The sequence below is a fragment of the Littorina saxatilis genome, linkage group LG1 (genome assembly GCF_037325665.1).
Source record: "Littorina saxatilis isolate snail1 linkage group LG1, US_GU_Lsax_2.0, whole genome shotgun sequence".
Taxonomy (NCBI): domain Eukaryota; kingdom Metazoa; phylum Mollusca; class Gastropoda; order Littorinimorpha; family Littorinidae; genus Littorina; species Littorina saxatilis.
This window is the reverse complement of record NC_090245.1, coordinates 111,035,119-111,062,142: the sequence shown is the minus strand read 5'-3', so window position 1 is coordinate 111,062,142 and position 27,024 is coordinate 111,035,119. Positions and strand designations below refer to the sequence as shown.

The window sequence follows — 27,024 nt, the reverse complement described above, 5'->3', positions numbered from 1 at the left end:
CAATGACAAATCTTTATTTTTCGAGGGTGACAAGAATAAGCATAGATATGCTTTTTTGCATCTGGCCCTCGCCCTAAAGAGGGACTAAACTATTTTACTATAACTATGACAACAACAACAACAACAACAACAACAAACAAACAAACAAACAAACAAACAACAAAAAAAGGTTACATAAAAACATTAATGGTAGAACATATAAGTTTATGTACATGAAGCGCATTATGTAGAAGCATTGTAGATCATAGTGTTCAAAATTGGGTGTAAAGCAATGAAGATAAACGGAAAGTAACCCAACAATACATTAGCTCAGCAAAACAGAGAGAGAGAGAGAGAGAGAGAGAGAGAGAGAGAGAGAGAGAGAGAGAGAGAGACAGAGACAGACAGAGAGACAGACAGAGAGACAGGGACAGACAGACAGACAGACAGACAGACACATGGACAGGCACACGAAGGGACAGACGGCCTGCTGTAAACAGGGAAAACAGAGCCTGCCAAACATGGAAGCAACTGTTCTTACATCTTAACCAGAACTGTGTGCGGTTTTCAGTGACTAACGGAAAGTTCACACTGACACCAGAGGGTCTCGTTACATCTTAACTATACTATAGAACTGTGTGCGGTTTTCAGTGACTAACGGAAAGTTCACACTGACACCAGAGGGTCTCGTTACATCTTAACTAGAACTGTGTGCGGTTTTCAGTGACTAACGGAAAGTTCACACTGACACCAGAGGGTCTCGTTACAACTTAACTAGAACTGTGTGCGGTTTTCAGTGACTAACGGAAAGTTCACACTGACACCAGAGGGTCTCGTTACAACTTAACCAGAACTGTGTGCGGTTTTCAGTGACTAACGGAAAGTTCACACTGACACCAGAGGGTCTCGTGTCAGACCTCAGAGTGGGACACGTGCTTTATCTGACGTGCTCTGGCATTGTTGGAACCGTCACAGCAACTACGCAGGTAACTGTCTGTCCGTCTGTTTTCTTCTACAGTCGGAATCGAGTTATAATGTAGCTCAGGGGAAACTATATTTTGGATACGTTATAATCGGTCTCACTTCCCCTAGCGGTCCGCCAGTCTCCTTCACTACCATCATTTAAGATTAAACTGAAGACTCACCTGTACAAATCTGCCTTTTACTAAAATAAACAAAGTAATTAGGACATTGAATCTGTGGTGTAATGTGACTTGTGAGTGAATGTGCTGAATGATAATTAGTTTGCTTGTTGACTAGTTGTTAGTAGTTTAATTTGTTCCCCTACAGTCTATGTTACATCTTCGTTCTGTTTTAGATCTGTACGCTTATATGTGAGTTCTGTTTTATTGTCAGACTTTTTATGTGTAACTATGTGTCTATTACTTATCTTACGTGTTTTTTGTGTGCTTTTTTCATCTTTTTAAAAACAATTTGTCCAGATTATTACTATAAGTGGTCGTTGTCTATGAATTGTTTTTAATGCTTGTATGTTATTTCTTACGAGAAAACTTGTTATGTAAAATGTTAAATGTTAATGTCTAATGTAAAGCGCCATGAGACTGCCATTCGGCGGTGAACAACGCTATAAAAGAATGTTTTATTTTTATTATTATTATTATTATTATTATTATTATTATTATTATTATTATTATTATTATATTATCTGTCTCATCTGTAAGATTCTCTCTCTCTCTCTCTCTCTCTCTCTCTCTCTCTCTCTCTCTCTCTCTCTCTCTCTCTCTCTCTCTCTCTCTCTCTCTCTCTCTTGTGTCTATGCGTCCCAAGGACAGATTGTAAAAAAAGGCGTAGCCTTAAATCTAAATCCTTGTAAAATAAAGTTCAATTCAATTGTGTGTCTCTCTCTCTCTCTCTCTCTCTCTCTCTCTCTCTCTCTCTCTCTCTCTCTCACACACACACTAACAAACATACACACACCCCAAGTCACACACGCACACACACACTCATTCACACACAAACATATACACAAACTCATGCACACGCACATACATTTCTCTCAGTCATTTGCTTACGTTTAAACTTATTCTCTGTACACGAGACATGTTGGAAGATTAGGCTAAGCCTAAAACCTTCATCATTTGGTAATAAAGTTCTGAGCTCTGAGTTCTGAGTTCTCTCTCTCTCTCTTTCAGTCTCAACCCCCCCCCCCCACCTTCCCCCTCTACTCTCCCTTTGTCCTCCCTCTCCCATGGCTTTCTCACCTTCTCGCTCTTCGCCACAGTTCAGTCTCTATATTTGTTCTTCTGCCTGTCTCTCGTCCCCTGTCTCTCTCTCCCTGCTTTGCATCATTGTCACACAACATATTTGTCTAATGTATTAATATGTCTGCTAGTTGTCATCAGACGTAAATAAGTCTTCCTTTTCTGCCTAGATTGATATCCAATGGGAACTAAAGGATTCTGGCTCCAGCGAATGGACGGCAGTGTCCAGTCCTGATGTCGAGAAGGTTGCAACAGCAACCCCGGGCAGTTGTGACAATATGACTGAGACACGGAGGTTGAAGCTGATTCTGACCCCACAGGACAAAGACAGGACCTACCGCTGCTACCTGCTGCACGACGGCACAGCCTACAACAACGACACTAAGGATGCCAAGTTTACCGTCAACATTGACTCCAAGCTTAGCCCAGGTTGGACTCAGTTTTATCTCCCACAATTCCGAGAGGAATGGGTCACGTGAGAGCGGTAATACGTCACTGAACGAATGGAGTCCGTCCTGTGAAGACGTACTTGGTGCTCTGACCTCACTTCGCTTTGCTCTCATCTCTCTCATTCTAGTTTGCATGTGTGGTGACTCCCTTGACTGTATTTGAATTCCCTTTTCTTTTTTTTTTTTTTACTGATTTGACGAATATGTTTACTGTTAGCATTGATTCCAAACTGACCTGCTAGTTTAATTCCAAGCTACACTTTGGTTTGACTGAGTTTTAACGACAGGCATGACAGTGATTGCTTTTGCTGTAGATTTGGCTGTTATTAGGAACACGTCGATTATCAACGTACCTTATATTTTAGACTATTGTAGCAGTTTTCCTATTGTGTAGATTGTGTGTTTGTTTACCCGGCGGAAAACCGTGAGAGTTGTAGATAAGAAACAAAATGTACGTCTTTTGTTTAGCTCTGCAGATTTATTGTCTAGTGCGTGCACTTATTATTTACTCTTTTCCGTATCTAGTTTTGCCTCGCGTTGTGTTCGTTCCCCTAGTTCATGCACCTCTAATCTGTCTGTCGCCTAATATTTCCTCTCTCACCTAAAATTGCCGGGTTAGCTTATCTTCCTAAAAGGCTACGAATGCAAGAAGAAATGACGACTTACGTGACAATGAAAACCATTCATACGAATAACCGAGTCAATTTCATGGGATCACTTTTCTATAAAATAGTTTATTAGACTTATTTATTAGTTAGAAAAGTGTACAAATGTATCAATACAACAAGCGTAATTTACGCAATATTATAAATTCACATACAAAATCGGTACAAAATCCCGGGTAGCCTTTACATGGCAAACATCAAAAATGCGCAACTTATCTTGAGAAAACAATGAAGCCACCTAGTCTCCCTTCCCCGGCTAATCCTATCGTAAGGCGAGACTCCGCATGTCGAGCTAGCTACTTTTTATCCCATACAGGATCTTTTGTTCCCTGACTGACTAACTAGGAATTTCTCTTTACCCTGTTTACTTTAATGGAATTCTAAATGGGAGAAACAGTTCTTCCCTCTTTGGGCTAAGTTTTAAGGATGGTCTAAGACCTCAGAATTTGCTATATTAACTTTAGTGAGAAAGCGTCAGAGTCATGAATGACTCTCCATATTCGTCACCAAAGTGTTTTGTCCCTAACCTAATTCCAGTTTCCCCCTTTTATAAAGTACCATGCGCAAGGCGGGTGGGACACCAAAAACACAGGAGCTTCCCCAGAGTTGCGCAGGTCACCCAGTGTTTAATTTCCCCACCTATCTATCTAGTTTAGGACCGTTCAATCAAACGCACGCCGACGTTCTAACAGTCCGGTTGTTTACTTCTGGCTATCTACGAAATTCTCTCCTATGTCTCTTTTTGAACCTTTACTGGTGTTTGAAGTAAACAATCCAGTAACATGCGCGGTTATCCTTTGAAGCTGACTATGCCTATGCTATCCTGACTTTACGAAAAGGTAGTAAGAATCTCTAAGTTCTTTTACTTTTACTCTGTGATTTCCTTATGCTACCCCGTTGAAAGAATGCGGAGTCTCCTTTTTTTCTTGTCCCTATTCTAAATCTTGATCTAGTCTAACTTGCCTTTACTCTCTCCCTATTCTAATCCCTAACCAAGCGCCCTCTGTCTATGTCCTTCTTCTAACCCATTCTATCCTGTTCTAAAGCCCGTCCTAATGCGTGTAGTAACTTCATTTTACACTGTCTTTTATACCATCTGCATGGCAACGTAAACAAACACACAGAACCAGAGGCAGATTGGCTGACCGAAAAAGAACATTAACCGCACTACTTTCAAAACATTACGCGGACAATGTAGTCCGTCCTTTTTCTTTTATCTTCACACTTGCTGATCACAACAAGCGCTCTTTTAATAACTGTTCGTAATATTTAAGCAACCTACAACACTATCTTCATCAAAGAAACCTTGTCTCTCCTCTCTTTTACGATTCCTATCCTTTTTGATCCAACGATGATTTCGTCCGGCGATAGTTGTTTCCAACACGACGAACAATCATCATACTCCTGCTACGGTTATTAACCAAAATAACATCTTGTGGTTGCTAAATTACGTCCATCAAATAAACGTCGGTTAACTTGACATTTGTCAAGTTTTACCAATGTTTATTAACCTGTATGCCGATAAAGCATATCAGCGCCACACAAATGGCCGCCAACATGGAACTAAGAAGGGAATTATCTCCCTTGCATCGTCTACTTTTGGTTTCGATACCAACTATTCTCACGCTTCTTATGAAAGCTGAGGCCAGCGATAGCGTGACAGATTGACTATGTGCGCAATGACTGTCCTGAACCTTCAATATCTAATCCTATAACATTAAACTTTTTACAAATAGGGCTCTCCCGCCACATTATGTACAGCTTTGAAGCTCTGATTCACGTTTGAAAAGTGTGTTACGTATATGTCAACTTGGATATCAAAATCAGTCTTTGATTTGGTATTCATCTGTGTGGGGAACAGATCACACGGAAGTTTTGTTTAGACACCATGAACAAAACATTCACCACAAACATTGCACTCAAGAAAAACAGCCTACTCGTGTGGCAGTGTCTATGTGTAATATGTATAAGTTACAGCTCCGTCCATCCATGATATCGCGTGGTATTTTGTCGAGACTGGGTCAATGAATATGATGACGTCACTCGAGGCTCTGCCGAGAATGACTTCATTATATTCATTCACCCCGTCGAGACAAAATACCACGTAATATCAATGATGATTCGGAGCTGTCACGTATATATATGGCATGAACAAGGTAAGGAGAAGTTGTAGAACTATATTTTGTGTCAGTCTTGGCAAGGCGCAATTTTAACACTACGCTGGAACGCTGAAGAAGAAGAAGAACACTACGCACGAAATAAACGTTAAGTGATAACGTTGTGCGAGTGCTACCCACGTGCTGCAGCTGTAAATTTCCTTCAAGGTTTCCATTTACTTGTCACTGCGGCTGCGCAAGTTATTTTGCCTAGGTCAAGGCCGAACCTTAGGCCAAAGGAGAAATATCGCTGGATATTTTCTCACTAGAATAACAGAGAGAAAGAGGGAAAGTCATGCTATATAACAACCTACTCGTGTGGCAGTGTCTAGGTGTAATATAACAACCAACTCGTGTGGCAGTGTCTTGGTGTAATATAACAACCTTCTCGTGTGGCAGTGTATAGGAGTAATATAACAACCTACTCGTGTGGCAGTGTATGGGTGTAATATAACAACCTACTCGTGTGGCAGTGTCTTGGTGTAATTTAACAACCTTCTCGTGTGGCAGTGTCTAGGTGTAATATAACAACCTACTCGTGTGGCAGTGTCCAGGTGTAATATAACAACCTTCTCGTGTGGCAGTGTCTAGGTGTAATATAACAACCTACTCGTGTGGCAGTGTCTAGGTGTAATATAACAACCTACTCGTGTGGCAGTGTCTAGGTGTAATATAACAACCTACTCGTGTGGCAGTGTATGGGTGTAATATAACAACCTACTCGTGTGGCAGTGTCTAGGTGTAATATAACAACCTACTCGTGTGGCAGTGCATGGGTGTAATATAACAACCTACTCGTGTGGCAGTGTCTAGGTGTAGTATAACAACCTACTCGTGTGGCAGTGTATGGGTGTAATATAACAACCTACTCGTGTGGCAGTGTATGGGTGTAATATAACAACCTACTCGTGTGGCAGTGTATGGGTGTAATTTAACAACCTTCTCGTGTGGCAGTGTCTTGGTGTAATATAACAACCTACTCGTGTGGCAGTGTCTAGTTGTAATATAACAACCTACTCGTGTGGCAGTGTCTAGGTGTAATATAACAACCTACTCGTGTGGCAGTGTCTAGGTGTAATATAACAACCTACTCGTGAGGCAGTGTCTAGATGTAATATAACAACCTTCTCGTGTGGCAGTGTCTAGGTGTAATATAAAAACCTACTCGTGTGGCAGTGTCTAGGTGTAATATAACAACCTACTCGTGTGGCAGTGTCTAGGTGTAATATAACAACCTACTCGTGAGGCAGTGTCTAGATGTAATATAACAACCTTCTCGTGTGGCAGTGTCTAGGTGTAATATAAAAACCTACTCGTGTGGCAGTGTCTAGGTGTAATATAACAACCTACTCATGTGGCAGTGTCTTGGTGTAATATAACAACCTACTCGTGTGGCAGTGTCCAGGTGTAATATAACAACCTTCTCGTTTGGCAGTGTATGGGTGTAATATAACAACCTACTCGTGTGGCAGTGTATGGGTGTAATTTAACAACCTTCTCGTGTGGCAGTGTCTAGGTGTAATATAACAACCTACTCGTGTGGCAGTGTCTAGATGTAATATAACAACCTACTCGTGTGGCAGCGTCTAGGTGTAATGTAACAACCTACTCGTGTGGTAGTGTCTAGGTGTAATATAACAACCTACTCGTGTGGCAGTGTCTAGGTGTAATATAACAACCTACTCGTGTGGCAGTGTCTAGGTGTAATATAACAACCTACTCGAGTGGCAGTGTCTAGGTGTAATATAACAACCTACTCGTGTGGCAGTGTCTAGGTGTAATATAACAACCTACTCGTGTGGCAGTGTATGGGTGTAATATAACAACAAACTCGTGTGGCAGTGTCTTGGTGTAATATAACAACCTACTCGTGTGGCAGTGTATGGGTGTAATATAACAACCTACTCGTGTGGCAGTGTATAGGTGTAATATAACAACCTACTCGTGTGGCAGTGTCTAGATGTAATATAACAACCTTCTCGTGTGGCAGTGTCTAGGTGTAATTTAACAACCTTCTCGTGTGGCAGTGTCTAGGTGTAATCTAACAACCTTCTCTTGTGGCAGTGTCTAGGTGTAATTTAACAACCTTCTCGTGTGGCAGTGTCTAGGTGTAATATAACAACCTACTCGTGTGGCAGTGTCTAGGTGTAATATAACAACCTACTCGTGTGGCAGTGTCTTGGTGTAATTTAAAAACCTACTCGTGTGGCAGTGTCTAGGTGTAATATAACAACCTTCTCGTGTGGCAGTGTCTAGGTGTAATATAACAACCTACTCGTGTGGCAGTGTCTAGGTGTAATATAACAACCTACTCGTGTGGCAGTGTCTAGGTGTAATATAACAACCTACTCGTGTGGCAGTGTCTAGGTGTAATATAACAACCTACTCGTGTGGCAGTGTCTAGGTGTAATATAACAACCTGCTCATGTGGCAGTGTCTTGGTGTAATATAACAACCTACTCATGTGGCAGTGTCTTGGTGTAATATAACAACCTTCTCGTTTGGCAGTGTCTAGGTGTAATATAACAACCTACTCGTGTGGCAGTGTCTAGGGGTAATTTAACAACCTACTCGTGTGGCAGTGTCTAGGTGTAATATAACAACCTACTCGTGTGGCAGTGTATGGGTGTAATATAACAACCTACTCGTGTGGCAGTGTCTAGGTGTAATTTAACAACCTACTCGTGTGACAGTGTCTAGGTGTAATTTAACAACATACTCGTGTGGCAGTGTCAAGGTGTAATTTAACAACCTACTCGTGTGGCAGTGTCTAGGTGTAATTTAACAACCTACTCGTGTGGCAGTGTCTAAAGCCAGCCTGGCCTTGGACCCAGAGACAGTGACCCTGAGCAGCGCGGCCAGTGTGACACTCCAGGTGATGTGTGGGGGGGCTCCCAGTCAGAACGCACTGTCCGCACTCATTCTCACCTTTCGCCCCAAGAGGGACAACTCTTCAGACAGTCCGGTTCAACTGGCGCTGTCCGACGATGACCAGCAGGTCAAGGACATTGCCAAGGTCAAACACACCAGTGTCAGTGGAGGGATACTCAAGCGACTTATCACCTATACAATCCTTAGGGTAGGTCTTGGTGTCGATAGACATATTCACGCAAACGAAAATTCCTCAACCGCAACAGTTTGGTTATGTTCAGCTTTAGTCAATAACTTAACGACATAAATACCGATTGTTGTGTTCATGTCTAGTACATAATTTGATCAACACATTTGTTTTTATTCCAGTTGTAATATTTCTTTCAGAGTTTTAATTATCTGTCTTTGCTTAAATGCCAAAGATCTAAAAGTGCCGGAACATTGAGAGGGCATTATGTGCCGAGGTTATTGTTGTTCATCCTGCGTTGACCAAGATGACTGCAGGCTCATGCTACGCGTGGATGTGCAGTTCGGTGGGCCAAGAGGTGGCTGATAAGGCCTATCTAGGCCAGGACCCCCCCCTCCGACTCATCAGTCTCCTCCTCCTCCTCATTCTTCTTCTTATCATCGTAATTATCATCACCATCACCATCAACAGCAGCAGTAGCAACATCTGCTTCTGCCGCTTTTTCGATTGCAAAATGATTTAAAGCAAATATTTTTGGCATACAGCTGTTTATTGTGTAAGTTGCTTGAGGTTTAACACGTTCTAATGGCAAATCAAGTTCTTGCGTTTCAATATTGACAGGCAAACTGCTTAAACGAAGGCACGTACCTCTGCACTGCACAAACCAGCCTGGAGACTACATCCAAAACAGATACGGTGCAGAAGGATCTAAAAGTGGAAGGTAAGCGCAGCATGATTTCACTTCTATCCGTATTTTGCACAGATTATGTTCTCAGCTAGCCAGAATGATAGCTAGCGAGCACCTGTGATGCCTTCGATGACAGTTTGTATGGTGTGCTGAAAAACTTCTGCGGCAGAGTTCACACCAAAACTCAAACGTTTGTAGCGATACAGTCCGCAATGAGTTGAAAAGGTAGTGATGTAGCGGCACTCTGGTCTGAGAACGAGTGGATGGTACCCTGATCTCAGGTCAAGTTTGCTAAAGACAGTGGCGTTGTTCATGTCAGAGACGAGTTCTTCAAGAGTGGGTGTAACATGACGTGTTCTGAGAATTGCTTTGTTGGCTTCCCTCATGTCGACACAAATTCTGATGTCATTCGGATTTTTGGGTTTCGGAGCGGCTACTATTCTTGACATCCACTCTGTAGGTCCTGAAACTTTCTCGATCACATCTTCTGTTTCGAGTTTCTTGAGTTCTGCTGCAACTTTGTCTCGCAAATGAAACTGAATTCGGCTGTGCTTTCTGGCTACTGGTGGCACCGTCTTGTCGATATGGAGGGCTACTTCAAAGTGTTTCAGTTTCCCTATGCCGTCACAGATACCTGAGTACTGACTGAGAGGGTCTTGATCTTGACGAACGTGGTTTACGCCAATGTGAAGAACGCCTAGCGCTTCAGACGTCGATCTTCCAAGTAGAGGAGGTGAAGATCCAGGAATGACCAGGAACTCAGCAGTAACTGGTGTACGACCAGCAATCTGAACATCAGCGGTGGTGCACCTGAGTGCGAAGATAGGCGGTGAACCATACGGATGAATGGTTCTGTGGCAGGACTCGAATTCAAGGCCTCGGCGTTTCAGCTTGGCTGCTACGGCAGAGTTGATGATGTTGCAGGAGGCTCCAGAGTCAACGATCATCTCGACTGGTTCTTCTTCGATGAGAAGTTTTACTGTACCATCTGCTGGTGCGATCGTGAAAACATAGTCCTCGTCTTCCTCTTCTGATGTCGTGCCGACGTTGTCTTTAGTCTGGTCACCATCATTGAGAAAGTGGACAAGTCTGCGGGTACGGCGATTCTGCGGAGGTTTGTTCACTGGTTTCGATTTACACATCGAAGCAAAATGTCCAAGTTTACGACACTTGTCGCAGGTTATTTGACGCGAACACCTGCATTCGGAACCTGAATGTGTCTTTGAACCACACCGATCACACTGGACTGCTGGATTCTGACTGCGATGTTGACTGTAAGATGGAGATGAATCATGATGTGCTGGACGGTGTCGCTGTTTCTGTCGATTGTATGAGTGCTTAGCAGCAAAAACTTTCTCGTCAACAGCAATTGCTGATGCTTGCTGTTCAGACAGCTCTTTTGCAGAAGCTAGTTCAATACATCTTGCCAGAGTTAAGTTTTTTTCAGCGAGTAGCTTTGTTCTCAGCGGAGTTGATGAACACTTGTCGATCACCTGATTTTGGATGAAATCATCTGTCCCATTACCAAAGTCGCAGTCTCTTGCTAATTGGCGAAGTCTAGTGACATACTGTGTGACAGTTTCGCTTTCTTGTTGTTTTGCTTGGCGAAACAGATGGCGCTGGTACGGCACGTTTCTAGCAGGTTTGAAATAGTCAGTAAGTGCAGTCTTCATTGCTGCATAGTCTGCTGGCTCAGGGTCAAACGTAAAGAATATGTCTTGAGTTTCTGGGCCTGAACAATGTAGAAGAAGTTGACGCTTTTGCGTGTCATTACTGCACCCTGATGCAGCGGCAAACAGTTCAAAACTTCGCAGCCAACGCTCCCAGCGCTGGTGCACGGCGGCGGATTCCCCATGTGGGTCAAACGGTTGCACTGGTGTAACGGTTATCGATATAGCTCTCGGCTGCTGCATAGTTCTTAGAAGAATGACTCACGTTTATGAAGAATGACTCACTCGCCAAATGTAATGTCTTGGGGTTGTTATGCGGACAAAACCAACGAACACAAGAAGGGTGAGGTGCAACGGTTTATTCGGTGACCACATGGCAGGCTCTCTGTACGGAAGTATCAGTGCGCATGACTGATCCAAACATTGAACCCCGATAGTACATAGGTACCGTAGATACAATGAACTGGTCAAAGGGAGACAACAGCATGCTAGTCATTATAGTGTTCAGCTTGGTCAGTCCTTTCTTCTCAGCATCACGGTCATGCACAGCTTGGTCCATCACGTCTGCCGTCAGTTTGGTTCGAACTTTACATCCAAAAATAAGTTCAGCCGGGCGTCCTGTTGTGGGATGAGCTTTTGCTCGGTACGCAGCGACATACTTTATGATTTCTTCTTTCCAGTCTCTCCCTTCCGCCTGGGCGATCTTCATCCTTTTCTCCAGGGACAGGCTCTGTCGTTCAACCTCACCGTTTGCCTGGGGCCATTTTGGAGTCACCTTCAAATGCGCAGGGTTTGGATTGTGGTCAGTAGATGGTCTGCGGAGGTTAGTGATCTGTCAGCCAGTAGAAGTATGGATGGAAACGTTCACAGGTCCATACAATGGCTAGCGCCTTATTTCCTGTTTGGGAGTAACGTCTCTCCACCCCTGTAAGGCTGCGGCTGGCGTACAAGATTACACGTTGCAGTACACTGATCTTGTTTTGATGAAAAAAGAATTCTTTTATGATTTAAGAATGTTTGTGTAACAAGCTGTCAATTTATTATTTAGATTTTAAAAGTTAGGTCTAGCATCAAACGAGGCGCCTGATAGTCCGTTCGGATAGTCCACGAGAATACATTCTTTGAGAATGTCTCAATCTCGACAGAAAGCAGCCGGGATGTTCCCGTTCGGTGAGCGTTCGAATCGAAGTGTGCTTGCGCTGTGTGTGGAGGCTCGGGGAGCTCAGTGATGGTTAGAAAGAGAAAGAAAAAAAATTACACGTTGCAGGCCATTCTGCACCTGGACCAGGATACCTGCAATACCCACTGTTGAAGCGTCAGTAATAATCTGGGTTTTCGCTTTTGGATCGTAAAACCTGAGCGTCTCTGCACTGGCGAGTGCTTTTTTCAGTGCTGGAAACGACGACTTCGGTTCCACACGTAACAGGAACGGCTGATTCTTCTTTATCAGTCGTCTCCGTGGCTCAGCCAACGTCGCGAAGTTTGGGATGAATCTAGAACAGTAGTTTGCAAGTCCCAGAAAACTTATAACTTCACTGACAGTTTTTGGCTCACGAGCATTCACTATTGTGTTGGCTACACCTTTCGATGACAGTTAGTGTCCTAGAAACTCAATCTCCGCCTTTCTGAACTTGCATTTGTCTGTATTCAGCGTCAGGCCAGCTTCAAGCAAGCGTTGAAGAGTGAGTCGCAGACGTCTGTCATGTTCCTCCAGGGTTGGAGCGTGAACGATGAGGTCGTCCAACAGGTTTGCCATGGCAGGAATGCGGTGTTTTTCCTCAATCTCTTGACGAACTATCCTACGGTTTCTCCTTCAGTTTATTGTAGTTTACGAACCGGCGACGCTAGAAAGCTAGATTTGGTGCTACCAAATAGTGTCTATTCAGAGCCGCGACGCACTCGTCGTATTTCTTCGGACCCCCTACTCAATGTTTTACAAAGGTCCCTCATCTATTTCCCAGCTGTGTATAACATGAGTGCTCTCCTTTGTTGGTGATTTTCCTCTCCATCCTGCAAAACGAATAGCCCACAGCAACTATCCGCGTATGCCTCGAGTTCCTCTTGCCACGCCGTCCACGCCAAACTCATGGTGTGCGCGTCTTCCGAGGTATCGAAAGGTTTTGGCCGCATAAAAATGTTTTCAATACTTGTCGCCCTTGTTATGTCTGCGTTTGTTGATATGATAATAATAATAATAACTGGACATGTTTGTAACAGTTTGTAACTGTTGTCTGAAAGATTGAACTCCACTCCACATTCGATGTTGCCTTTGGCCATGCTTTTATTTCCGGAAGAGTCTCCAGACTCTTTCACACAAGAGTCGTAACATAATATCTTAATACCGAAACCAAATGATAAAACAGGCTGGTCGTAAAAAAAGGAACCACGTTGTGAGTATACCATTACCCTCGTAAAAAAATTTAAAAAAATGTCATTGTTGATTGTCATTGTCATTGTAATGTCTGTGCTACTGTCGACAAGATGAAGCGATCGTCTGACCTTATGTAGTGTGGTTTCAGTGAAACCCTTTCTCAGCAAACTGTCGACCAACGCTGACGATACGGTGGATAAGGACAGCCGACTGGTCTTCAATTGTTCCACTATAGCCTCCGACGACGGCAGTGCAGAGGTAACGTACAGAATCAAGTTATTTCTCTTTCATCAGACATGTGTTTCAATGATGTCCTCTCCCTTTAGATACCACAAACAGTGTAGGCTGAGCATCCCTGGTGAATTTCGATATGTACTGTCGTTTTTTTCGATGACGAAATCCTATAAACCAGTGATGGAATCTACAAAATATAAAACTAAACTATTTGATTAATTGTTGTTCTATCCCCTAATGTGTGGCTGCCCCCCCCCCCCCCCCCGCCCCATTATATTTAAAAAAGACAAAGTCAGTCCAGCTTCCTGAAGCATATTTATTTGGTTCAAACAAATGTATTCCAATGAATTTCAAATAACAGTGCCGCATACGATCAGTTCAACCATTCAAGCACAACAAGCTATGCTTATGAGTGATCTCTTAAAACCATTATCAGATCGGATTTAAGCATCAATTTAGTATCTCTTAGTCATGAAAAACCCGCTGGTTCTTTGATTCGTAGTTTCTTCTTTTTTTTCTTCTTTTTATCTTTTGTTTATTTGTTCAACGACTTACAAACTTTAAAGAGCGCGAACAATAGCAGCACTGCTGCAATTGGTCTCCCGTGTGTGTGTGTTGCCAGAAACCAACATGGGTATGGCAGTACACCACTCTCTCCTGTGTGTATGTGTTGCAATAAACCAACATTGGTATGGCAGTACACCACTCTCTCCTGTGTGTATGTGTGTGTGTTGCCAGAAACCAAGATTGGTATGGCAGTACACCACTCTCTCCAGTGTGTATGTGTTGCAATAAACCAACATTGGTATGGCAGTACACCACTCTCTCCTGTGTGTATGTGTTGCAATAAACCAACATGGGTATGGCAGTACATCACTGTCTCCTGTGTGTATGTGTTGCACTAAACCAACATGGGTATGGCAGTACATCACTGTCTCCTGTGTGTATGTGTTGCAATAAACCAACATGGGTATGGCAGTACATCACTGTCTCCTGTGTGTATGTGTTGCAATAAACCAACATTGGTATGGCAGAACACCACTGCCTCCTGTGTGTATGTGTTGCAATAAACCAACATTGGTATGGCAGAACACCACTGTCTCCTGTGTGTATGTGTTGCAATAAACCAACATTGGTATGGCAGAACACCACTGTCTCCTGTGTGTATGTGTTGCAATAAACCAACATTGGTATGGCAGAACACCACTGTCTCCTGTGTGTATGTGTTGCAATAAACCAACATTGGTATGGCAGAACACCACTGTCTCCTGTGTGTGTTGCAATAAACCAACATGGGTATGGCAGTACATCACTGTCTCCTGTGTGTATGTGTTGCAATAAACCAACATGGGTATGGCAGTACACCACTGTCTCCTGTGTGTATGTGTTGCAATAAACCAACATGGGTATGGCAGTACATCACTGTCTCTTGTGTGTATGTGTTGCAATAAACCCACATGGGTATGGCAGTACATCACTGTCTCCTGTGTGTATGTGTTGCAATAAACCAACATGGGTATGGCAGTACACCACTCAACTATCTCTTGTATGTGTGTTTTGCAAGACACCAACATGGGTATGGCAGTACACCACCGTCTCGGACCCGAGCGACGCTGACTGGACCAACGTGGACGAGTCGAGTGCGGACCTGACCATCACCAAAAACACCACGGTCCCGGAGCACGGCTGTTTCACCATCTACTCCTCCTCGCTGACCCTAGCGGAGATGAAGGGCGAATACTCCGGCCGCTACTACCGCTGCTTCGTCGTGGTTGACGGCAAAGCCTTTACGAACAGTTCGGGACTGCAGAACATTACCAAGCTTGGCCAACAAAGTAAGTACATTTCCCCCCCCCTCCCCCCCCCTCCTTAAAAATAGAAAACAAGAAGGGCAAAGCCCATACGACTCACATGCTTGACCTTGACCTTTACATGACCTTGAACGTCAGGGTCAAGGTCAAATAACTAAACCTAGCAATGACATCATACACTAAGAACTGCTTTACACATTTTTCCTACCAAAATACATGTGACCTTGACCCAAGGTCAAGGTCATGCAACACAAAGCTGTTAATTCAAGACATAGGAAGTACAATGGTGCTTATTGGCTCTTGGTCACTTTTAGTGGTTCACTACCTTATTTTGGTCACATTTCATAAGGGTCAAAGTGACCTTGACCTTGATCATATGTGACCAAATGTGTCTCATGATGAAAGCATAACATGTGCCCCACATAATTTTTAAGTTTAAAACAGTTATCTTCCATAGTTCAGGGTCAAGGTCACTTCAAAATATGTATACAATCCAACTTTGAAGAGCTCCTGTGACCTTGACCTTGAAGCAAGGTAAACCAAACTGGTATCAAAAGATGGGGCTTACTTTGCCCTATATATCATATATAGGTGAGGTATTCAATCTCAAAAACTTCAGAGAAAATGTGAAAAATGTGAAAAATAGCTGTTTTTTAGACATTTATGGCCCCTGCGACCTTGACCTTGAAGCAAGGTCAAGATGCTATGTACGTTTTTTGGGGCCTTGTCATCATACACCATCTTGCCAAATTTGGTACTGATAGACTGAATAGTGTCCAAGAAATATCCAACGTTAAAGTTTTCCGGACGTCCGGACGGACGTCCGGACGGACGGGGGGGACGGACGGACGGACGACTCGGGTGAGTACATAGACTCACTTTTGCTTCGCATGTGAGTCAACAATAAAAATGATTAAAAAAAACACCGATCCTTTTATACACTGGCCCTGGTGAGTAGGGTAGCTGAAGTTGAGGGCAGGTGGGACTGTTTTAGTGCTTGATAAAGGTCTGATGAGAGAGAAAAGCAGACTGACAAATTGATACAGAGAAGTATCAGACGGTCTTTCCAACTCTATCATACTTCAATTGAAAAGGACGTTTGGTCGGTCAAAATGGTGAAGCAAAGCACACAAAATACATCCAGCGTTGGCCTATCGCTCTTCCTAGTTGTTAATTTGTTGTTGTTGTTGTAATTTTCACAAGGAAAACGCTTAAACTTGATGTTGTGTTGAGTATGAATGCTCTATTGTTCGGCCGCGAGAGGGCAGCAGTGTTTAAGGAAATTAAGCGCTAACGTTATAAATCAACCGCATCGAAGCTACTACTTTGCAAGTTTATAACCCCATATCTAGGCCAGAATGGCAATATAAACGCTATTGTGCATTCAGTGCACTGATATGGTCCGATATTTTGACTCGAACAAGTATAACGACTCGCCTACGTCACTATATCGAACCCTATTGCTTCGCTGAAAACAGGATAGTACCTGCTATTCAGACTTGTTCGTGTGACAGACTTTTTCTTCCACACGAGATCACGTCGATGTCTAGACATCAACTAATCCAGTGTGTATGTCTCACAGCTTCAACAAAGGAGAGAACAAACACGTTTTACGTACTCAAGCTTTGAAAAGGCTTACCACTTAAGCCACTATTATAGAGAGATCTACGTCTTTCACGGAAGTTACCGAACAACTATGAATGACATTTCGGTATGTACGAATTACGTTACAGTCTGTATTTTTGTAAGCATCGATTTCTTGATGACGTCTTTCTGCGTCTGAATTCGCGAATAGTTTGTTCTTTACGCTCTCTTTGTCTTCTCTGTACACAACTCTGTCCTTCATAATTCAAATTGACAGGCCCCATGAGCAAGCCACTTTCCAATGGAAGCTACACTCGCGTATGGAAACAGTACTGTCGTCTGGGATGCCGTTTGCAGTATTCTCAAGTGTTGAAGAATTGAAGGTCATGACGAAGTCGAGTATTCGTCATCAAGTGGAAAAGTATCAATTTCTTAAACGTGTATGAAGCTACTGTTGTGAAATATTACACACTTCTTTTGTTTGGTGACCGTTATATTAATGTCACAGTTTCAGGGAGCTCGAAAAAGACCGAAGATAACTACATCCTCTGGGCGTGTCTAGGATCTCTATGTGGTCTTCTCCTGGTTGCATTATTAGCGTTGGCTTGTAGAAGAAAAGACAAAACAGAGGGTAAGCATTTATTTTTCTATTATTATAAACTACTTTGAAAGCGCACCCAACCGCCTGTTTCAATTTTGTGCATGACTATCCCGAGGCTGCATGCAATGGCAAAAGAATGAACTCAACAGTATGACTGGATTGCAACATCTTGTCATTAGTCTTGTCATTGCCTCTGTTTGTGATGTTGTCTTGTCATCTTCATGTAATTTATGCGTAAGTGCATATGAGTGTGCTTGAGTTGTAAACGCGAAAGAATATGTATGAGTGCGCCTTGAGTCGCCTTGTGGTGAGATATGTGCGCGTTATAAATTCTCGAATTATTCACTCGAATGATATCTCGGTATTTTGTGAAGAGGTTCGGAATTAACTAGAAACAATTATGTTGACACGTTTGGGGGTTGGCGTTACAATGTACTATACTCTGTACATAGTTTTTGACCCAAATTAGTGGGAGGAAGTTTGCTCCATACTGTGCGCTTACAAGTCAATTTACGGTGGTATTATTATTATTTAAGTTTTTGAGACATCACAGTGCGCTTACAAGTCAATTTACGGTGGTATTATTATTATTTAAGTTTTTGAGACATCACAGTGCGCTAAGAGATTTATAGAGCAAATCGTACCACTGAGTTCACTAAGTATTTTCAAGATTTGCTAAAAAAAATCTCTTAGCACACTGTGATTGTTTCAATAACGATATTGTCAGTAACTACAAGAGATTAGAACGTTTGACAAGGCACACTTTTCTGCAGGCAAATGGATAACTGTGGACCGGTGTAACACGAGAAAATTACTCCCACGAGATTTTTTACTCCGGAGTAAACATTTCGTACGAAAATGTTACTCCCTTTACGAAAAAAAAATGTAATCCCCACGACAGGTGAGTGCGGAGTTTGGAGTTCGGAGTAAACATTTCGTACAAAAAGGTTACTCCCCTGACGAATAAAAACCGAATAAATTACTTCACCCTAACACGAGCAATTTAACTTCCCATGCCAGGTGTACGAAATGTGTACTCCCTTGTCCCCTGTTAGTCTTGGTGGTGGAAGGGGTGGAGGGAGGGTAGCGCGACATTCGTTTGCACGAGATCACATATTGGCATTATCCCATCGCCTGCATCCCATTTTCGCGAACGAGATATTTACTGGAGAAAAAAAAATGGGGAGTAAAAATGTCGTGGAGGGAGTACTTTTTTCATGCTTTGGGGAGTTCTTTTCTCGTACGAAAAATTTACTCGGAGTAAGAATTTCGTACGAAATTTTTACTCCGGAGTAAAGTTTTTGTGGAGTAAAAATTTCGTGTTACACCGGTCGAGTTAGATCTGCTTTTTTGTATGTGCCGGTGTCACGAAATAAAAACACTGTCTGAACAATCCCTCTCAATGCGGTCAACGCGCATGCGCTTACATGGGAAGATTAATCAGGTCGTGAACAGTCGAGCAGATTGCTAGCCCTAACCCTAACCATAACCATAACCCCAACGTCCAAGATTGGCGCATGCGCATAGACCGCATTGAGAGGGATTGTTCAGCAGAGTTTGTATTTCGTGACACCGGCTTTGCCATGAATTGCAAACTTCTCGCAACAGTTCCAAATGTCGCGGGTATTAAAAGTGTTGTCGCCGACCATCAATTTTACGATTTGATGACCCTCGATTAATAAACAACTCCCACGCAATTCAGTTACGTCCCCTGATGTCAAAGTGACACGATGTTTTGCTCATTTGCAAATAATAAAGTGGGCATGTTATTTCTTGTCATGCATTAATCTGGGAAGTTGGTGCTATGATTACATGGTAAGAATGTTTTGAAACCTTCGCGTTTTCTATTTACCTTGTTGCTGTTCTGTACTATGCAAAAGCCGTTCATTTCGGTACTGAACTGACGCTGCCGTCTGCTGCGTGAAAGGACAGTCGATCGAATCAGTCGACTTCCATTGTCTAGCTCAAAATCTGTCAGAAAAACATTTCTGCTTTTCGACGCAGGGAATTTTAGGGTCAAGCATCATTTTTATTTACATCGTTGTTGTTCTGAAATATGCTAACACTTTTTGTTTTAGTACTGAACTGACGCTGTCGTCTGCTGCATGTACATAGGACAGTCAATCGAATCAGTCGACTTCCAATGCTGCATGTTCTAGCTCGAAATCTGTCACACAAAAGAAATGATCGCTTCTTATACACAATGAGCGTTTAGAGAATTGGCGCTGGTTCAATTAACCACAAGGTCCAAGTTACCCTCCTTTCCCCTACTACTACCACTTCTACTACTACTTCTTCAACTACCACTTCGAATATTACTACTACTATTACTTTTACTGCTATTACTACTGCTACTACAACAACTATTACTACTAGTTATATTTATAATAACACTTTGTTTTAAATCGTTGTTGGAATATATTTAAACATTGTTGGTTTCAGGGACATACGTTCACAGAACCTTTTTCGGCAGTGTCCCATCCACGGGCACTGCTAGCACACTGAGTAGCGGCCCTCCAATGGGACTGCTCAACAGAGCTCCAATGCCTGTGGATGAAGAAGATATTGAGTCAGCCAGTTCCTATCGCTTGTCATCAGCCGGCTCCAACAGTTCCTGGAGCGGTACTTCCTCGGGGGGTACTTCCTCGGGCGGTACTTCCTCGGGGGGTACTCCCTCGGGGGGTTCTCCTTCAGTGGGTACTCCCTCGGGCGGTACTCCCTCAGACGGTACTACTACCTCAGGCGGTACCGCTAATTCAGACCTTTCTGGCTCAGATATTCGCTATCACGCCCCTGGCGAAACAGGATATGGTTAGATGGGATAGCCTTAAGCGCACATTTCAGGCAATTCACCGCCTTTCTGAACACAACCGACACCAAATTCACGTCCGGTGGGACGTAGCAGCCAGTGTTTCAACTAACAGACATTTGGAATCGCCTCAGCAACCACAGGGACTTTGCAAGGAGAAGTGTTAGGCCTGAAAAGTGTTAGGCCGTTGGTGAAAAATTACTTCTACACTTGGTCCCTGGAGTGGACTGACCTACTGTCCCTGGGATTGACCTCAGCACATTCCGGCCGTGGACATGATTGTGAGGTTTTCAAAGGTCTAAACATTTGCACGATGATTGTGCCGGTGATGCCAGACACCTCTGTGGCTACGGTGTCAGCCACTGTGCTTACGTATGTTGTTGCTTGCAGGCTGGCACTTCTGCAGACTACGTTCCCTGTGAATGCAAGACTGACATACATGTGACAGTCCCTGCTTCTGCTGATATGTGTTGGTTTGCACGTTTACATGTTACTAGTGCTGTATTCCGGCCGGTACTCCGGTAGTTCCATGCTGGTTTGTGCGTTTACATGTTACTAGTGCTGTATTCCGGCCGGTACTCCGGTAGTTCCATTCTGGTTTGTGTGTTTGCTTGTTACTTGTGCTGTATTCCGGCCGGTACTCCGGTAGTTCCATTCTGGTTTGTGTGTTTGCTTGTTACTAGTGCTGTAGTCCGGCCGGTACTCCGGTAGTTCCATGCTGGTTTGTGCGTTTACATGTTACTAGTGCTGTATTCCGGCCGGTACTCCGGTAGTTCCATGCTGGTTTGTGCGTTTACATGTTACTAGTGCTGTATTCCGGCCGGTACTCCGGTAGTTCCATTCTGGTTTGTCTGTTTGCCTGTTACTAGTGTTGTATTCCTGCCGGTACTCCGGTAGTTCCATTCTGGTTTGTGCGTTTACATGTTACTAGTGCTGTATTCCGGCCGGTACTCCGGTAGTTCCATGCTGGTTTGTGCGTTTACATGTTACTAGTGCTGTATTCCGGCCGGTATCCGGTAGTTCCATGCTGGTTTGTGCGTTTACATGTTACTAGTGCTGTATTCCGGCCGGTACTCCGGTAGTTCCATGCTGGTTTGTGTGTTTGCTTGTTACTAGTGCTGTATTCCGGCCGGTACTCCGGTAGTTCCATGCTGGTTTGTGCGTTTACATGTTACTAGTGCTGTATTCAGGCCGGTACTCCGGTAGTTCCATGCTGGTTTGTGCGTTTGCTTGTTACTAGTGCTGTATTCCGGCCGGCACTCCGGTAGTTCCATGCTGGTTTGTGCGTTTACATGTTACTAGTGCTGTATTCCGGCCGGTACTCCGGTAGTTCCATTCTGGTTTGTGTGTTTGCTTGTTACTAGTGCTGTAGTCCGGCCGGTACTCCGGTAGTTCCATTCTGGTTTGTGTGTTTGCTTGTTACTAGTGCTGTAGTCCGGCCGGTACTCCGGTAGTCCCATGCTGGTTTGTGCGTTTGCTTGTTACTAGTGTTGTATTCTGGCCGGTACTCCGGTAGTTCCATGCTGGTTTGTGTGTTTGCTTGTTACTAGTGTTGTATTCCGGCCGGTACTCCGGTAGTCCCATGCTGGTTTGTGCGTTTGCTTGTTACTAGTGTTGTATTCTGGCCGGTACTCCGGTAGTTACATGCTGGTTTGTGTTTGCGTGTTACTAGTGCTGTACTCCGGTAGTTCCATGCTGGTGTGTGCGTTTGCTTGTTACTAGTGCTGTATTCCGGCCGGTACTCCGGTAGTTCCATGCTGGTTTGTGCGTTTGCTCGTTACTAGTGTTGTATTCCGGCCGGTACTCCGGTAGTTCCATTCTGGTTTGTACGTTTGCCTGTTACTAGTGTTGTATTCCTGCCGGTACTCCGGTAGTTCCATTCTGGTTTGTGCGTTTGCTTGTTACTAGTGCTGTATTCCGGCCGGTACTCCGGTAGTTCCATGCTGGTTTGTGCGTTTGCTTGTTACTAGTGTTGTATTCCGGTGCCATGCTGGTTTGTGCGTTTGCTTGTTATTGGTGTTGTATTCCGGCCGGTACTCCGGTAGTTCCATGCTGGTTTGTGCGTTTGCTTGTTACTAGTGCTGTATTCCGGCCGGTACTCCGGTAGTTCCATGCTGGTTTGTGCGTTTGCTTGTTACTTGTCTTGTTCCTGCAAAATGGACTTCCGTACTTCGGTCAGTACCGGTACTTCTAGTGTAGCATGGAGCTCTGCGCTTCTTTGTAGTCCTTGGACATTGTTGTGGGCGCTGACTTCCATGTACACGGATGGCTGATTTTGGTTTGAAGTGGGCAAAGGTGGTACGGATGCCAAAGGGTGTTTGTAAATAAATTACACGTATGTTACTTGTGCCAGAGGTCTTGACCTGTTCACGCGTGCCTAAAGTATTTTCTTTGTTTTTGCGTTCCTTGTGTTTTATACAAGGACATATCTGATCATTGGTAATTTTGTTGTACATCAATGAATAAAATGTTTCATAATTTGGAAGAAAAACAAAGATCACAGTGAAATGGCAACTACCAATATAGTGCGAGAGACAGACGGAGAGAGAAAGAGAGAGCGAGAGAGAGAGCGAGAGAGAGCAAGAGCACCGTACCCACACGCCTTGGCAAACACACCAGCATTTGGTAGAACGTAAAGGTAGTATGAGCGTTAATGTTTAACGACATTTTAATTTGTTTCTGAAGGCACACATAAGCAAATGAAATAGCTTTTTGGATAGAAAAACCCTTCTTAATTCTTTGAAACATGAGGCGCTTTCGTTCTCTCTCTCCCTCTCTCCATCTCTCTCTCTATCTCTCACACACACACACACACACACACACACACACACGCGCGCGCGAACACACTCACACACGCGTGCGCGCACACAGACAATGCAATACACACGTGCCTCTTTTCCAGAAATCAAGGCAAAATGAAATACAAAACATCTCCACGAAAACTCTATTTGAGACTCATAAAGGGATTACTGGCCAAGTGATATGTCTGAATAGAGCGCAGTCTAGTATAAGTTAAATGCTGACTGTTGAGAAAATGGATTATCAACATGTGCCGGAGGCCGAGTGGTAATTGTAATTCTAGCCAAGCAAGCAGGCACACACACATACACAACCAACATCGACAATAAAGTCGATAAGGACTCAAACGCGAAATGTACAGAAACAAGTTTATACACAGGAAGTTGAACATATACAAGTTAAATCACATGAAGACAAACAGATCATAATTATGATGTAAGAATCGGTATAACGTTAGCTCACATCGAACCCTTCGATTACACCTGAAATAAGAAGGGGGTATGGCGTACGAGTTCAAAGGAATGCCAACTCAACTTAATTCTTGGTGACATTCGAGTGTCTTCAAAGGGCGAGTCCATCAGTCCGGCCCGTGGCTAGGTCTGTCATCATGCAGCTTCATTGAGCGAGTCCATCAGTCCGGCCCGTGGCTAGGTCTGTCATCATGCAGCTTCATTGAGCGAGTCCATCAGTCCGGCCCGTGGCTAGGTCTGTCATCATGCAGCTTCATTGGATGACGGTTCCCTCGCTGACGTAGCAACGCATGGTGGACTTCAGTTGATGTTTGACTGGTTCCCCCGACCTAGCAGCAGGCAGTCGGGACGACTCAAGACGAGAACCAGCAGGGAAGACGAGGATGTCGAAGGGACAGGTTTAAGTGATGAACTTGAGCGAAGAGGAGATAGAGAGCCTGCAACCGAAATGCCTCGCAGTCAGCGCTGCGCAATAATAACGTTAACATCCCCCAAACCTCCCCCTTTCTTTACAAAGGTTCTACTTTCCCTTTAAATTCTTCTTTTTCAGCCAAGAACACAATTGGCTAGAAAAACAACAACATGGAAATTCGCTACACGGCATATCCAACCTGAACGTCGTAGCGATCGCGAACTGTTACATAGAACCAAACAACCCCGTTTCGGCTTAGGCCTAAAAAAAAAATAGGTGTGGTTACGGTAACCCGACCTACCCTATTTTTAGGGGCCGATCCTATAACTTCTTATTACATTTGTCAAAAAAAAAAAAAAAGAGTGCAAAAAAACGCGATGAAAGCGAAAGCGCCCGTGTCGCACACTTATTTCCCTGTCAAGTAGGTCTGTCTCTGTCTCTGTCTCTCTCTCTGTCTCTGTCTCTCTCTGTCTCTCTCTCTCTGTCTCTCTCTCTGTCTCTCTCTCTTAGTCTCTCTCTCTCTCTCTTTCTTAGTCTCTCTCTCTCTTTCTTAGTCTCTCTCTCTCTTTCTTAGTCTCTCTCTCTCTTTCTTAGTCTCTCTCTCTCTCTTTCTTAGTCTCTCTCTCTCTTTCTTTCTTAGTCTCTCAGTCTCTCTCTTTCTTAGTCTCTCTCTCTCTCTTTCTTAGTCTCTCTCTCTCTTTCTTTGTCTCTCTCTCTCTCTCTTTCTTAGTCTCTCTCTCTTTCTTAGTCTCTCTCTCTCTCTCTTTCTTAGTCTCTCTCTCCCTCTTTCTTAGTCTCCCTCTCTCTCTTTCTTAGTCTCTCTCTCTCTTTCTTAGTCTCTCTCTCTTTCTTAGTCTGTCTCTCTCTCTTTCTTAGTCTCTCTCTCTCTCTTTCTTAGTCTCTCTCTCTCGTTCTTAGTCTCTCTCTCTCTCTTTCTTAGTCTCTCTCTCTCTCTGTCTTAGTCTCTCTCTCTTTCTTAGTCTCTCTCTCTCTTTCTTAGTCTCTCTCTCTCTTTCTTAGTCTCTCTCTCTCTCTTTCTTAGTCTCTCTCTCTCTCTTTCTTAGTCTCTCTCTCTCTCTTTCTTAGTCTCTCTCTCTCTTTCTTAGTCTCTCTCTCTCTCTCTTTCTTTGTCTCTCTCTCTCTTTCTTAGTCTCTCTCTCTCCCTCTTTCTTAGTCTCTCTCTCTCTCTTTCTTAGTCTCTCTCTCTCTCTTTCTTAGTCTCTCTCTCTTTCTTAGTCTCTCTCTCTCTCTTTCTTAGTCTCTCTCTCTCTCTTTCTTAGTCTCTCTCTCTCTTTCTTAGTCTCTCTCTCTCTTTCTTAGTCTCTCTCTCTCTCTTTCTTAGTCTCTCTCTTTCTTAGTATCTCTCTCTCTTTCTTAGTCTCTCTCTCTCTCTTTCTTAGTCTCTCCCTCTCTCTCTTTCTTAGTCTCTCTCTCTCTCTTTCTTAGTCTCTCTCTCTCTCTCTTTCTTTGTCTCTCAGGAACACATTTTCATGTTATGGGGTTTACAGAATCAAGACTATCTGACACGATTTCGGATTCTGAGGTTTGTGTTCCAGGTTACAGTGTTGTACGCAGAAACCCCCAACAATGTAAAGAAACTGGATTGCTTGTGTATATAAGTGAATCATTGACCTACACACGTTTAACACATTTAGAACAGTTTGTGGAATCCGTCTTGATCGAGGTCAAATTAAAAAAGGCACCTCCAATGCTTATTGGTTTCTGCTATAGAAATCCAGCAGAACGTGTAAACTGGACGGACAAATGTTCACATATGTTAGATGCTGCTTTGTTAGAATCAAAAGAAACCATTCTCTTAGGAGATTTTAACATTGATTTATTAAAACAAAATAAACCATGGTTAGATATGTTCAACCTTTATGATCTCAAACAAGTCGTGAACACCCCTACTAGGGTTACTGCATCTACAAGCACTTTGATAGATCATGTCTATGTTTCTAACACCCGTAACGTTGCAGAAGTTTGTGTTCCAACCAGCGGCTGTAGTGATCATTTTCCTGTTTGTCTCACGTGGTCAAGAAAGGGTGTAAAAATCCCCAAAGTTGGTCACAAGACAGTAAAGTACCGCTCCTTTACTAAATTTAACGAGAACGCTTTTCTTGTAGACTTAAGTAATTCTTCTCTCTCTGATGTTTATAATTATACGGATCCTGATGATGCAATAACACACTGGATAAATGTCTTTACAGAAATATACGATAAACATGCCCCGTGGAGAATTAAGAGAGTCAAGCAAATAGTAAAACCTAAATGGTTTGATACTGAATTACAAGATGCTATTGGCCATCGTGATTTCCTAAAATCAGTTGGCAAGGAAGCAGAGTATAGAGAACAGAGAAATAAAGTAAACTCACTTAAACGAACAAAAAAAATTAAGTACTTTCATGACCTAGCGTCATCAAAGCAAAATTCAAAGAATATATGGAAAGCAATAAATGAACTTACAAATAAAACGATTGCCAGTCATTCAAGTTGTGTTAAGGACATATCCCCTGATGATTTAAACACGCATTTTTCTAAAATAGCTGAAAAAATTATTACAAATGACAAATCCAATTTGAACAATTTGAAAGTGTTAGAAGAATATTGTGAGTCGAAACAAGTTTCAAGTCAAGCGAATATTCCTCTACTTACAGTACCTGAAGTTTTTTACGCACTTACACACCTTAAGCAAACAGGCTCCCGGGGAATCGACGGCCTCGATGGTAGGATTCTTAAATTGTCAGCCCCTGTAATTTCTGAAACACTCACTTACCTTTATAATCTTTGTTTAGACAAAAATTATTTCCCAGTCGCCCTGAAACAGGCTAAAGTCATTCCTCTGTTTAAATCAGGTGATAAAAAAGACCCATCAAACTATAGGCCAATTTCAATATTGTCTGTTTTATCAAAACCACTTGAAAAACACATTAATAAACATATTCTAATGCATCTTAACCAAAACAATTTACTTCACCCTAAACAATCGGGTTTTAGAGCTAACCATTCCTGCCATACTGCCTTAGTTTCTCTTGTTGATCAATGG

General features: G+C 43.2%; 1 protein-coding gene across 7 annotated transcripts in view; it reads left to right on the top strand.

Annotated features, from left to right (window-relative positions):
* LOC138949992 (SCO-spondin-like) overlaps positions 1–21,378 on the top strand; it is a 106,217-nt gene extending 84,839 nt beyond the window's left edge. For all 7 annotated transcript variants that reach the window (XM_070321782.1, XM_070321798.1, XM_070321804.1 and 4 more), the window contains 8 exons: positions 850–965; positions 2,372–2,630; positions 8,276–8,550; positions 9,151–9,250; positions 13,407–13,516; positions 15,057–15,327; positions 17,396–17,518; positions 19,931–21,378. In XM_070321782.1, the coding sequence (XP_070177883.1) occupies positions 850–965; positions 2,372–2,630; positions 8,276–8,550; positions 9,151–9,250; positions 13,407–13,516; positions 15,057–15,327; positions 17,396–17,518; positions 19,931–20,304 (1,628 nt within the window). In that variant the 3' untranslated portion in view covers positions 20,305–21,378. The remainder of the gene's footprint in view (positions 1–849; positions 966–2,371; positions 2,631–8,275; positions 8,551–9,150; positions 9,251–13,406; positions 13,517–15,056; positions 15,328–17,395; positions 17,519–19,930) is intronic.
* Positions 21,379–27,024: the final 5,646 nt, after the last annotated feature.